Genomic DNA, 15,528 nt, shown 5'->3' with positions numbered 1-15,528 from the left:
AAAACAATTAACAGCAGCTGTAATTCATCGTGAGATTACTGCAGTGTATGGGAACATTATGAGTGACGGTATTTTTCGACGTTGGTGTCGTGAATTCCGAGATGGACGCACTAACATCCGTGATGAAGAACGAAGTGGCCGACCATCTCTTGTGAACGATGAACTTGTTGTAAAAGTGGATAATGTGGTCAAACAAACTCGCCATTTCACAATTTTAGAACTATGATAGAAAATTTGTTATTAAATTGTGTAAATATTGTGTATTATCACTATTTGTGCATGTATCAGTTTTATTATTAAGTTTATGTACTTTTGAACTATTAATAAATAATACTAATACTAATACTAATTTTAGAACTTTATGAACATTTTCTGCAAATCAATCGGACTGTTCTGTATGTAGTGGTGACACAAGGGTTAGACTATCACAAGTTTTGTGCTCAGTGGGTACCAAAAGTCCTGTCTGAAGCCCAAAAAACCATGAGGATGGCAGCAGCACTGACATTCCTTCAGTGCTACGAGAGTAAAGGTGACAGGTTACTCGACCAGATCGTCACGGAAGATGAGATGTGGGTTCCGTATGTGAACGTGAAACAAAACGACAGTCAATGGCGTGGGGTCACACCAGCTCCCCTACGAAACCATAAAAATTTCTCCAAACATTTTCAACCAAGAAGCTCATGGCAACTGTTGCTTGAGACAAGAAAGGTGTATTGTTGGTGGACTTTATGGAACGAGGCACAACAATAAACTGACGTGTATTGACAGACACTAACCAAACTGAGAAGAACAATTCAGAACAAATGACATGGCATGTTGAGTTTTGGAGTTGTTTTGTTTCACGACAATGTTTGGCCAACTTACTGCTGCATGCACTCAAACCCTTCTGTGACAGTTCCAGTGTGAGGTGTTTCACTATCCACAGTATAGTCCTGATTTGGCTCTGAGCGACTACCACCTGTTCCCAAACATGAAGAAATGGCTTGGATCCCAGCAGTTTCAAACAGATTAGGAGCTCGAGGAGAGCGTTAATGGATGGTTACAATCACAGGTGGCTGATTTTTAAGCAGAGGGAATTTCGAAACATGTGAAGTGGTATGATAAATGTCTGAATGTAAATGGAAATTATGTTGAAAAGTAATTGAAAGGTGCACTTCCACTTGCATGTAATAAAAATTTCCTCAATAAAGTGTTTTCTGGGGGGGGGGGGGGGGGAATGACAGGAGCTAAGTTTCCAAATTACTCTCGTATAATGGCGAGCCCGTGTGTCAGGCGAAAATATTTTCTAGCTGTATAGTTTGATTATTGTAATAAAGTTTTTTTTTGTCCGTTTAAAATTTGATAGTTACATTTTTTAAAACTCACATCAGAGATCAATGTAGCCCCTATAACAATTACCTTATACTGTTAAAAATGTAAAACAAATAACTGACTCAACATCAATCACAAAAGTTTTTTTTTTTTTTTTTTTTTTTTTTTTTTTTTTTTTTTTTTTTTTTTTAAATTTCCTGAAGTTTGGCCCAAAAATATCCTAATTAAGAATTTGCATAGAAAAAACATCATTGTTTGTATTTTTCTTTTGTACTTGTTTATCAAAATAGTTCAAGAGCTATTCTTAAAAAGCATAAAATAAAATCTATTATCCCATATTATTGCTCATAACATAAGCAAGACATTTACTCTTACTACTATAGTGCTATACTGTGAAAAACAAAATTACACTACACATGTGGCAACCTACTTTGTGGCACTTGATGCTGCGACCTTCGCAGGCCAACGTTACATCCACAAACTGCTCATTGTTAAGCAGACTGGGAAATGTGGCCTGCATATTGGAGTGGTAACTGTTCCATCGCAGACACACCTCAGGTGGGGGAGGTGGTGGCTGAGGAGGCGACACGGGGCGAGGGGGAGCCGGCTTGGTGATGGCAGGCTTGGGTGAGGGCTGAGAGACTTGAGGTAGAGACTTCTTGACGGGCGGCGTTGGGGCCACCACCTGCTTCGTGCCAGGCGGCGCTTGCTGTGGCACTGCAATAAAATAGTTCAGGTATGCATTACTTATTTGTTCCTAAAATACTAAATCTAAATATTCAGGACTCACAAAGCCAATTTCAAGGACTCTCGCAATTATTTGCGTCATGGAATTGGTTTGTTGGGGAAAACTGCGTAGTTCCCACAACAGTTCTTGGCTGCTGACCTTGTGGGTAGGACTACACCCTGGTCCGCATGTCACTGAATTAAAATGATCCGAAATTCTCATGCAAAATAACCAGATCACATACAGCAAATTTTCATTGGCAGGAATTAATACTAAACTGGCGAATTTTCATGTTTACTTCCTCTTCAATACGTATTATTATACAATGTAATACAATCTGGTGTTCATTAAGTCATACACTTCTATAGGCAGGCAGTCCTTTCTTTCCAAAAGTTCTGAGAATAAAAGCATCTGAATATAATGGTAATACTGTATGTAGTCTGCAGTTACTAAACTAAGCCATGTGACCAGTTCTCTCGAAGCTGGGTCTGATAACTTTAAACTGAGCCAGGAAGTTGTTGTTAAAGGGCATGATTTCATGACAAGGAGAGACGAAAAAAAAAAAAAGGAACTTACTTCCCAAGCATATTTTTAAAATATTCGGCAAAATTATGAGTAGTTGAAGCAACATGGGTATGTGGAAAAATAGATTCGTACCCTCACCCTCAGAAATGGCCAGATAATATAAACAGATCACTTACGCTCCAAGCTTACTATTTGAGACAGCACACGCCCGCAGTTATGCTGATAAACACTAAAGATCCACTGCGGACAGTAGGAAAGGAGTTAATCTTCACAGTAGGAAAGGAGTTATACTTCTGTATAACTATAAAATTAAAACCACACAAATAATAAATTAATCGAATTTCAGTTTCATGTTTAAATATACTTTATTTATACGACTACTATTAATGATAAACATGTTATTGTTATAAGTGTCAAGTAAACAAAAAAAAAAAAAAAACGAACACTTTTTTAAAGTCGCGATCAGAAATTAATGAACACAACAGAGAGATTTTACTCTTGACACTGTTTTAATTTGATACTAAACAATAATTTGACTTCTCAATTCTCCACATAGGCCTACATATTATTTACCAATTAATACTATCACTAACCATTGCAGTCTGTCACAACTCTCAAGCGAAGTGGCAATGAATTAGTTAAATATTCGAAAAAGTGAGGCTGACAATGAAGCTCTTTCCAAACGTGGGATCTTGTTAGGGAGTAGTAATTTTTAGTCTGTCTTTCAGCTCAACTTCGCCTTGTCCTTGCCAAGCGTTAATCAATTGAAATATAGCTTCAACCTTGCAGGGCACGCGCAAATCTCTCTCTTCAGGAGGCTTATAAGACTCCCCACATACTTATAATGCGCTCTCTATTAGTCAATTAGAGATTTGGAGCCGATTTTAAAATTAATATACTTCATCTTGCTAAAGAATTGACTCTAAATATGTATTCGCCACTGTGCTATTTTGAGGACGTCGTCCCTAGAAGGACGGTTTCTATGCTTCGTATTGTTGGTTGCCATTTCCTGCAGGCGTGGTAAACTACTTAGCCGCTCTTTTTGCGTTTCCAGCGTGCACCACGAGGTGAGTTACCATTGCACCATTGTACTCTTTTCAATGTTTGTTTATTTATTTGTATATTTGTTTACTTGTCTCACACTATTGCATGTTGCCATTATCACAGCTGAAGATAAACTCTACAGCCCTGCATTAAATAAATAAATAAATAAATAAATATGTATTCGCCACTGAACTGATTACTCCACATCGCTCAATTTGATTAATTTGTTTTTTTTTGTATGGCTTTAATTAAATGTATTATCTTGCAGAAGAGGTAATACGTAAATACTAGCTCCTTTTCTACTGTCTCCCAGTCCCTGTGGTAGCTAAGTGGTCAGACCTTCAGCCTGCCACGCAGACGGTCCAGGTTCGAGTCCCAATGAGTCCTGGAATTTTTCATTGCAGAATCCATAGTGACACTCAGTGACGTGCAGTCGACCCAAGCAACCTAAGCACGGCTTGGGCAGCACTGATTAATTATAGGAATCACGATATCTACGTAAATCCATGATTAAACTTTCTGTTTATTTAATGATAAAGTACTGAAACGTTTCTAAATACATTTTGTTAATTGTAAAGTTGCCTCGTTTAATTATTAGGCAGCGGCATTCCTTTTAAGATTTGTAGGTCTTTATTGCATGCACCGATAATAAAATGAAAATGCGACGTTGTCACGTCTTGTTTGTTTCTGCTATATATTAATATAACATGGATATGGGCTAGGCTTAATTGCTCAAAGCATGAGTTAATTTGAAGATTATTTATATTATTTAGATTATGTATTTTAAATTAATTATTTAAAGAACTGTAATATAATTAATTTTCACTGTGAACTAGAACAAGAAAAATTGCTAAAATTTGCAACTCTGGTTTATACACTCCGCGTGGAGTTATTGGAGCGGCCTTCAAAAGACTTGACGACAATGAACAGCGCGACGTAATTAAAATTATTTAAACTACAAAGCTTCCGTCCTCTTTGACACCGCTAGCCTACTAATTGAACGTGGCTACTTTTTTTAAGTCGCGTGATGGGGCATATACAATGAACATACTGCGTTCCCGAGCTGGCACCAGCGTGCCAGCAGTGCTGATTACAGGTTAGCATGGAAGTTGCCATGACAACCCACGTCATCATAACTTCTAACAAATGAGGGATGCCTCAAGAGACTGTAGTAGATGCATATGCCCCAAGCAGCCGGTAGCCTGCCTGGGCTGGCTGTGTGCGCGAAGTCGAATGAGTGTAAAACATACTGTTTCTCTCGCGTTTGTTTATACCGGTACTTTGTAGTTACATTGTGTACGTGTATATAAGTGCAATAAAAAGTTCTGATTAATGTCTGGTGATAATAATAATTTAATTCAGCAACAAAAGCTAAATACAGTAATTTAACTAAAGCAATACGGGATCATGATGTTGCTATTGCACATATTCGTGTTTTTAACGCACTCGCGACTTTTGGAACTGTGCATATTGAGACTGAGCAAAGTGACCAAACACAACAAAGTATTATTCTACATAATGAAAAGGTAACACACAATAAAGACATTCTGAAAAGGCTTATAAGCGCCGTTTGTTTACTTGCAAAACTGGAACTTTCATTTAGAGGAAACGATAGGGCCTAAGTCGAAAATGTCCAACAACCGCGGTAATTATTTAGAACTTTTGGACTACATCGCCCAGTACGACCCTCTTCTAAAAATCACTTGGAGACATCTACAGTATTCAAAGGTTATCAAATCGTATTCAAAATGATTTAATTAAATATGTTGCCAGTGCACTTAATAAGGAAATTAAACAGCAATTACAGAAATCTGATTCTTTTACCATATTAGCCGATGAGACAACTGACGTCTCGAATAAATCACAATTTTCTCTCGTTTATCGGTATACGATTGAAGGAAGGGTGGCAGAGCGGTTTGTGTGCCTCCGTGATGTGAGGACAAAACTGCGGCAGCACATTCTGATCTTATTTTTAAGAGATATTCAAGACTTTTCAAACTGCAGTAAGAAACTTGTCGCACAGAGGGAAGTGCAGTGATGGCCTCTTCATTACATGGTGTCAAGCTAATATTAAGGCGTCTTTCCCACAAGCTCTCTTTGTTCACTGTTATGCACATTGTTTAAATTTAGCACTGTCCTAAAGTGCTTCAAGTATTCCTGAATGCCGTATATTTTTTGCTACTCTTTCTGTGCTTGCAGCGTTTTTCTCCAAATCATCAAAGCGCACAAAATTTCTTGATGAATTTCTGGGTCGACGATTATTACCACATATTTCCCCAACAAGACGGAATAGCTCGTCACGACTTACCAATACTTAGAATAGTCTTTTATAATAGTATTTTTAATTTTAGGCAGTAGTTACAGTAGGCCTAATCTTATAGATTTTGTAAAAAAAAAATGGGTACCAAATACCAACGTACTTTTATAACTAGTAATGTTGTAAGTATTTGAATCAAATATAAATAGTAAGAAGGAAAAGAAAACTTGACTACGCGGCTGCTTGGGCAATCTGTTGGGCCACCGCACGTCACTGCTGACACTTGTGGCGGACAAGGTCGCAGTTGGGTCTTCCTCGGGGTTCTCCAGTTTCCCCATATTAGGTAGGCCTATCTACATCATTCCGTCAACATTTATCCATTTAGTCATCATTTCATAGCATTCCCTGAACGCCAGCTGACGACGCTGGGTATGCAGCGGGTGTGGGTTTGGATTACACATAGCTCGAAGGTTGGCACAATAGATCGTAAAAGATCGCAGTGCTGGGTCATAGTGCCCCTCCCGAAATTCCATTTCATTACATTCCTACTTCACCTCTGATTGAGGTTCTGGCTGATATGTACATCTATTATCAGGTAGTACATTTCACTTGACGATATGTGTCAGAGGAAGAACAATTGTTTGTATATATTTTAAGTATGATTAGAGTAATATGTAGCTAATCGGCGATGTATGCAATGGAGGGGGGAAAGGAACTGGCCACCCTAGCCCATTATCTCCTGGCCTGGTTGCCTCATAAGTGGTGCCATTTTGGTATCACTTGCGAGATTCAGACCTGTCTTCGGACAGTTGACTGAACAACAACATTCCTACTGTCCGCTACTGGCTCTGCCATGCTTACTATCAGCATAAAAATGAGCATGTTCTGTCTCATAACTAGACATCGGATTTTTAGGCACTAAAAATTGCAGTTTTAGGCGCCTAAAATAAGCTCAAAATTTGTAAAATTAGGCTCTATTTTAATGAAAATAGGCATTTTAGGCACATCAAGGTATCATACTTATTTCTTTCACTGAAATTTTTAGTTATACACTAAAATACGCACAAAAAAGTATGTTTAAACGTTAAAAAAGAATACTATATTATATTTATAAACAGAGCTGCACAAATTTAATATATTGAAACTAATGAAATAATGATTATTGATATCAAGATTACTCATTTTAAGTTATTGAAATTCAGTTCCATGCTCAGACTTTATTATAATTATCTGCACAGTACACCACCAGAATTTTTTCTAAATTCTCCACAGTTAACCTTTGCCTTTTGTCACTGAGAATCATTTTGAAAACAGAAAAACTTATTTCAACCGAAACTGATGTGAGAGGCGCAAATTTTAAATTAGGTACAATAGAAACATCAATACTTACTGGAACATTTACACTTTCCCCCGATATCACTCTTGATACTTTTTCCAACAATGAAAATCCTACATTCTTATTTAATACGTTGTCCCACTTATTTTTAACTTTTTTCCCAGTTTCGCACAAAGCAGAATGTATGTTCACTTGAGCTTCCTTTACTATTGCTATTTGGCTACAAAGAGATTGTTTTTCACGTTCTAATTGTCCAATGCTTGCAGGTATGAAAGAAAAGTTTGATGTTATGTAGGCAATATCGTTTTTCACTCGTGAGTCATTCAGACAATCTTTCACTGCTTTCACACACGCTGCACTATCAGTTTCAGGTAATGTATCAATAACTGTGACCACTTCTTTAACATACTTAGAATAATACACCACTGACTGAATCCAGGTTTCCCATCGTGTAACAACCGGCTGAGGTGGGATATCTGGAAAGTTCTCTCTGAATATTGAAATCCTGGATGGGGCTTTACAAAAACATTTTTTTGTGTTAGAAATAAACGAATTGACAAGAGGAAATTCATTCCGGATTGTTTCAGAAACCCTGTGAAGGCCATGTGCTAGACAGGTTACATGAGTGAGGTTAGGATAAAATGTTTTAAGAAGTGGAGCTGCAGCAACCATGTATGAGGCAGCATCAGTACAAAACAACAGAACTTTAGAATCGTCTACATTACCTGAGTATAAAGACTGTAGGCCTTTATTTACAAAATAAGCAATGGCTTGGCTATTCACTTTCGAAAGTTCCTTAACACATACGAGGTGTGGAATCGAAGGTCCATCAGGACTAAGTTTTCCTACTACCATATTTGCTATATACCTATTCATAGGATCTGAGGTTTCATCCATATGTAAGAATCACCTATATCCTCCCGAATGGAAGCTAAAGTTTCATTGTATATTCTGTCTAAGTAATTTTTTCTTAGGGTCGACTCAGATGGGATATTTTGTTTGCAGTATTTTTGTAAAAACTGTCTTAAAACCGGATTTTCAATTGCATTCCAGGGAATGTTAGCAGCAACAAACGCTCTGGTTAAATTAGCATAGAAATTGCTGCTGAGATTGGATGAAGTAGGCTGTGTTAGTAAAGTTTGTTGCAGTTGATTTTTCTGCTGAGCTTTAGCCTTATGAGCCGCTCCTTGCACATGCTGCTTTAGGTGGCACTTCTTGTCTTGCGAAATCTAAAAATGTAAAGTAAACTGAATTAAAATAAAATCCTAATTGTTGTATTGCCGTATTTCTATCACAAAGTTAGTGGGTTCGAACAATCAAAATTTTAATGACCTGCAAATACTTTAACTATCGGAATTTAAACGGTTAAAGTGTAGTGGTCTTAAAAAGAATTATACCTCAGGATAGCTCAGTCAATGTATAAATATTATAGGCCTACTCATTAAAATTAATAGAATTTATATATTTCAACTATTGTTACATACCTGTTTGCTACAAATCTTGCAGAATATTATTTTTCCATAAGTGAATTCTGAATATTCTGTTAGCCATTGACGGATCAATGTAGATTTTGCACTTATATTTTTCGGCATTATCGCGTTAAACTTCACAGGAAAACGTCCTACCGCTCAAAACTTCTCAACACAAATAAGGTGAGGGAAAGAGCAACTGTTAACGAGCATTCAAATGAACCGTTGTTATTGAGATTCAATTGGACAAAAATACAAAGTTCCACTTATTGTTGCATTTCCTGGTAGTGTTAACACTAGGAGGGCCATTCTTTTAAATATTTTGTAACGGCTTACCCTACTAATTCGCAGTTTTACGACTTTTCATAAACATTTCAAAAACACTCTTTCTCCAAAAATTGTGATTTTATGAGACTCTGAAGGGCAGTACAGCTAATCGGTTTCAGACCGAAAACAGTCATTTTTATAGTATAGTATATCTCTGAATCGGTAGCAGCACATGTTGTGATTGTTGCCTGCTTCAAAACTAAGGTTGGTTCTTTGTCGGCATTTATGCCTCCAAACATGTTAAATTCGGTGAAATCTATTGCGAGTGTCGTGAGATTCAAAACATTTTGTTTCCTTTATCAGTGGTTTCATGGCCGGTGTGAAGAAAACTTTCCACTTTTTAAATGCCTTAAATTTCGCAGTGAATGCATGTATAAATTATAAAAAGTAAGAGTAAAATGCGAAACTTTACAGTGAGTTAGGCATTTTTAGGCGAATATTAACAAATTAGGCTCTAATAACCGTTTTAGGGCATTTTAGGGCACTATAAAACTCTTTGAATACCTTTCAATTCCCATGAAACACAAATATTAATAATTATTTTTACTTTTCTCCTAAAGAAACAAAATAGGCATTTGCCCTAGAATCCGATGTCTGCTCATAACAATAGGCGCAAGTGATCTGTTTACGTTTTTCGGCCATTTCTGAGCATACAGAAAGTACTGAGCATGCGCAGTATGTTAGAACTAGAACTTGGAAAATTCAGGTGGCCTAAATTCTGTTTCTGAGTCTGTAACCTACATTTAGGAGGATGAGAAGTGTAGAAGGAACATATACTCTTCACTGACAGTGCATAATTCGATGTTGCACTGTTCAAACAGGCGATATGCTGCTAAGCGTACGAAGAGATGAGAATGATAATAGTACATTATGCAACGAGCCTTTAATGGTAGTAATTAAGACGCGAGTATGTTTATGAAACGAGCGCAAGCGAGTTTCATAATTTTCATACGAGCGTCTTAATTACTATTATAGGCAAGTTTCACACGACTTTTTATGCTCGACCATATTTCTAACTTGAAATTATTCATAAGTATTCATGTTATTCTTATCTGACTGGGGAGCGGAACTGACCTTGTGCAATATCTCGTAAATTGTGAGATGTGCGCAGACGCGAAAGTATTGATTTTTTTCCGAGAAACAAATGCCATTGACCTTGATATAATCTAGAGAGTAAAATAAACATTAATATTGATATAACCTTGAAGTTGATTTATACATTGAAAAATGAAATGACAAATGGAATTTATTTGAATATTATTTACAATTAACGCTAATTATTATAGTAACAGAACATAACCTTCTGCGACAGTATTGGATTTCCAGCCTCCGTGACGTTTGGCTATTTGTCTTTCGATTGCATATCCGAAAATAATCGATACTTGCGCTTTCATATTGCTACAATGGTATTTTCTGATTGGTGGAACACCTGAATTTTAATGAATAGGTGTACTTTAATGAGGTCCATTAAAGGGCTGCTACCAGGTGTATAATTACTACATTTCGGCATGGTCGAGCATAAAGACCTAAGCCACACAGACGAAACTTTACGTAGAGCGTGTTAAAGGTTTAGAGTCCAATGCTATTCGGTGCGGTATATCATAATTTCTTCGGCGTATACTTAAGTCATATTTTGAGTAATTTTTATAACATAATAGTAGTTTGCCCATACGTGTAAGAAATGAACTCGCACAAAAAACAATTTCTGTTAAAAGTGTGGCTTTGGTCTATCTCATTCTCACCCCTTCTTATATTAATATTTTGTATGGGCCAAGAACAGTTGTGAGAATAATAATTTTTACTGTGCAACAGTACAGTTTTCTGTTGCTATCGTACCAGTCATCAAATTATGGAGAAATTAAGAAATCATAGTCGGGTAAATGGGAAAACTCTGAGAAAGTAAGACCCAACAAACGTTTCTGTCCTGACCCCCACACATGGAAAGCCGAAACTCTGGAACAGTAGATGGCAAAACTAACAATGCGGAAAAATGTGATACCACACGCAATACAGAAGAAAATTCGATACGATCAGGATTGGTCACGAAAATCATGATACATATTTTACATAAGCTACGCGAAATTTATATGCACTTCACGTCCCATAGGAAAAACTATTTTTTTTAAGTTTATTACACAATTTTCTAGAGGCGTAATAAATTAATAATTAATAGCCAAAGTAGTATCAAGTATTTGTTTTAGATTGTTCGGTTTGCAATTAGCTACGAACCGGAAGGTCCTGGATAGTGCCTTGATTTTTTCGTTGCTAAAACTACTAGAATGACTCCAGTGTTCACTCAGCCTCCTGTAAAATTGAGTAATAGGTCTCCCAGGAGGTAAAAATAATCGGATCTTAGTGTCAACTACACCACCTCATTCTAATGTTGACGTCAAGAAAGCATGAAGCTCTACTTCCATGCGCCTTCATGGCTTTACCTTAAAACCACAGAATTTAAAATAACCTGAGTGGTGACAAAAAACACACATATGGAATGGGAATAACATCTTTTTAAAGGATTGACGATATTTTTAGTTTATCAGCAATTACTGATTACCCACCTAAACTAATATCACGATTGACTTCAATGTCATTCATTTTATCCAAAGTAAACAGAATCGCTGTTTGAAGGTCTTCAATTATGGATGGAGTTGAAGATGAGGCTGAAACATTCGTAGTATGGATATCTTCATTCTTCCAAATGCTCGCATGAGATACGTTATTTTGTTGAGCTCGAGGATCATCAACATCAACAAAAATGTTCGATTCACCATCACCAACGGAAAGTGTTGAGGCTTCATTCAAAGTATAGGTTTGTTTGTTACAAACTCTTCTATGTGCTTCAAGGCGCTGTGTTGCTGTGTTTTTAACTATCGAACCACAACACACACATTTTGCACAGTTTTTATGTCCAATTTTTGTGGGAATAAAACGAAGTTCATCATACTTGCTATGTAATGGTCTTCCAGCGAACGACATGATGTTAACTTTTATATGAGATATTATGAACTTCAAACTCGTTGGTTATAAACGCTTACTGAACACTTCGAAACAATGCTGTGAATTGAAATTGATACTATTTCATCCATTTAAAATTCACAATCTGATCACAAACAATATTAGGGGGGATGCTGTCATAGTGAAGAGATACACCCTGTTTTAGGGCCTTATATGCCCTCTTCAGGCCGGGGTGTTTGCATTTATAGAGGTTTTGATCAACTTGTGCTGAAGTGTGTAGTAAAATATATAGAAAGAAACCAGCGTATAGATATTATTCCCTATTCGCTGAAGAAGATATCCTCAAACAGTTCTCATCAGTGTTGCCAACCGTACGATCTGGATCGTACAAATGCGATAATTTGGTATCATGTACGATTCTGTCAACAGGGTAAAACATGTCAAAAAGAGAGGATTTTAAACATTTATTACAATTTACGACATTTGAAATTTTATACATTTCTGCAGTATTACGGGTATATTTCACTCATACATTTTAGTAGTTTCTGCCTGTAGCACTTCTGCGTTACAAGTATGTACAGTCGACTGTCGTAAAACATATTTCTACAAACATTGTCTCCACGTCCAGACGACATGACAGTTTGATTCTGCAAACATTATTATAGCGACAAGAATCACGTAGTGTCCATTACTTATTGCTATTAAAATGATGCTGACAAACATTCCTTTGTTTATTTTCAAGTATCTCAGAGAAATGGTCTCTCCAATCCTCTCAATAGTCTAAACATAATTACTGTTGTCACTTAAGCATATAATAATTAATAAGTTGGATATAATATTTTGAGAACCCCACAAAAAAAAAGGAAATAAACATATTCAAAACATGGGCCTATTTTGTCCTACAAAGGAACAAGGAACAACCTGTTACAGTACTTGCTTGTGCTAGTAGTGTTTCGTGGTAGTGCACGGGCAGTAAGAAACCAGGTGTCATTGTGATAGGTTCCGACATGAAATAGTGGCCATGGAATCAGAAGATAGTAATAGTAATAAATTGTCCTAGTAGGTCCTACTCCTAAAAAATTTACATTCGGTGTACTTCAATATATAGGACGTAAATAAAATTGTAGAAAATTATGATAAAAAAACTCCTTAATTTAAAGATTGGTTTTGCTTTGATGAAACAAATTGTAAAAGGGCTAGATGTAGGTTCTGGCTCCTATGTTTCTGCTGTGGTTGATCCTTCTGAGGATCCTCCCAAGGTAAGGAGACAACAAAGTGTTAAAAGATCATTTTATGTGCTGATATTTAATTTTTAACAATTATTTTCTTGTAAGAATTAAAAAAATCGTTTAAATAAAACATTGTGGAGGGAGTTTAGGTAAAAATAATCAAAATAGGCCTATTTTGTATGTAGTGTACGATCCTCCAATCAGAAGTACGATAATTTGGAACCAATTGTGCGAACCAGTCGAGCCTCAGGGTTGGCAAAGCAAGTTCTCATAAGCAAGGTTTAAATTCTGTGTATTCTCTTTTAATTTGCCGCTATGATCAGCCCGACTTCAACAGTAATCAGATTATAGGAAGATAAACGAAGTCAGTATTAAGTAGAAGGCACTATTCATTTTTAGAAATTGCCGCAATGAAAAGGTAGGATGTTTGACATAAGATAAAAAGACAAAATATGAGCTTCTAGTGGAAAAAATGAAAAAGTGACAACATTCACATGATCAAATTGCCGCCAGTCTTTGATGACTAGTAAACTTTCGAAGTCGTACGCAAGGGTCTGTGTCGGTAAATAGCAATGCAACACGGGGAAACAATATTTGACGTCGAAGTGTCATGGCAAAGGATAGAAGAAATTAAAAACAATAATATGGAGACGACGTTTGATTTGCTGCAAGCAATCCACATTTGGAAATTTGAGTAACATTGTAACACTTTATTTCATTTATTTAAAGCAAGTTCTGTACTTACTACATTTATTTAATTTATAACAGATTAGATTATTACAAGCAGAAAATAATTTTACGCACTACTTCCCAACCCTGAATAATTATAATGTAGGGGTAATGAAAGAAACTCCTGATGTTACAGTGAGGGAATTTGTTTGTATGCATCTGAAGTCTGACCAGTGTAATATGTAGCTAGTCAACGATATATGCAATGGAGGGGGAAAGGAACTGACCACCCTACCCCATTATCTCCTGGCCTAGTCGCCTCATAAGTGGTGCCTTCTTAGTATCACTTGAGAGGTTCAGACCTGTCTTCGGACAGTTGACTATACAACAACAGTGAGGGAAGTTTTTTTACCCCTGATAGATTTTCTTTTACGACAAGTTTCTCTTATTACTCGTGTACTTTCTCCACTATACTTTATAAGGCTGAAACAACGACACAAGTGGCCACTTTTGAATAAGCAGGTATTTCTCAGTTAAACTGAATATTTTGCTTTTGGTCTCATGCTTTTCAGTTTGGAAGTAACTGTTCCCACAAACATGTGGAACCAAAGATGTCTGAAATATTGTCATATACATAAAACACAAATAAAAAAAACACACACTCACACATACATATACTCTCTTCCTTCATCTCTCTCCAGATAAAACGTTCCATGTGAAGAGTCCACTGCAAGCATGATTGATGTCATTTAGAATACATTTTTCAGGAGAAGCAATTGAAAGTTTGAAATGCTTAGTGATCAAAGCTTAACTGTGATTTTTCGATAATTACTGGATCAGTGTTAATGCCATATAACTCTCTATGTACATTCTATATGTCTTAAGCTATGCATTGACAGTCTTGGTTCATTTTCGAAAGAAAGTGACATCCATCATTCTTGCAGTGGACTCTTCATTTGTATCCAGATATCCGTCCGTCTGTAAATCTACAAATTCCACTTCTAATTCTGATTTTACCTTTCCTAATTCCACAGCTAATGAATTTGGTAAGAATGAATTATTCATTTTCCACCTTCGTTTTTTTTTTTAATTCAAATTTAACGTTTTCCGATAGATTATATATTTTGCAAGCTGAATTTACAAAAGTTATCAAGTAATTTCAAACATATTCACAGTAGTTGCTATCCTGACATCTGTTAGCAGTCCAACCTAACTACATCACACTTTCACACACAAATTATGGTATAACAACTGTCGAAAATGATGATTCAGATGATGGAAGTACTGTTATCTCTGTTTGTGGTCTGTGATGTTATCTACATCAGTAAGGAATGCAAAAAAAAAAAAAACAGATTCTTTCCAGGGTGCGAATTAAGGGGGGGGGGATTTTCCCCCTGTTGAAAAGTTATCCCCCTCTGATAAATTCATATTAACATCCCTGCCAGGGATATATTCTATCCCCCTCACAAAATATAATTGTTTTAATACGTGTATATGTACTTTATAAAGTAAGCAAAGAAAATAATACTGATGTATTATCATCACCGGCAAGCTGACAACAATCAATAACTTAGGAATTACACATCTTATCTTAAGCCTGCTCATGGATATAATTATTATTATGATCAAGATGCAAGACAAGCAACTCAGTGCGACCAAGCGTTGAGCCATATTGAATG

At 36.4% G+C, this 15,528-nt stretch overlaps 1 protein-coding gene across 21 annotated transcripts in view; it reads right to left on the bottom strand.

Annotated features, from left to right (window-relative positions):
* The window catches only part of LOC138701496 (protein bric-a-brac 1-like), a 354,692-nt gene that overhangs the window by 34,606 nt on the left and 304,558 nt on the right, over positions 1-15,528 (bottom strand). For 20 of the 21 annotated variants that reach the window (XM_069828419.1, XM_069828423.1, XM_069828415.1 and 17 more), the window contains one exon: positions 1,742-2,028. In XM_069828419.1, coding sequence (XP_069684520.1) covers positions 1,742-2,028 — 287 coding nt within the window. Of the gene's footprint in view, positions 1-1,741; positions 2,029-11,554; positions 14,705-15,528 lie in introns of those variants that run through there. The other variant, XM_069828430.1, reaches the window with a different exon arrangement.

The sequence above is a fragment of the Periplaneta americana genome, chromosome 6 (genome assembly GCF_040183065.1).
Source record: "Periplaneta americana isolate PAMFEO1 chromosome 6, P.americana_PAMFEO1_priV1, whole genome shotgun sequence".
NCBI classification, from domain to species: domain Eukaryota; kingdom Metazoa; phylum Arthropoda; class Insecta; order Blattodea; family Blattidae; genus Periplaneta; species Periplaneta americana.
The sequence above is the reverse complement of the archived record's forward strand: the minus strand, read 5'-3'. Positions and strand labels throughout refer to the sequence as shown.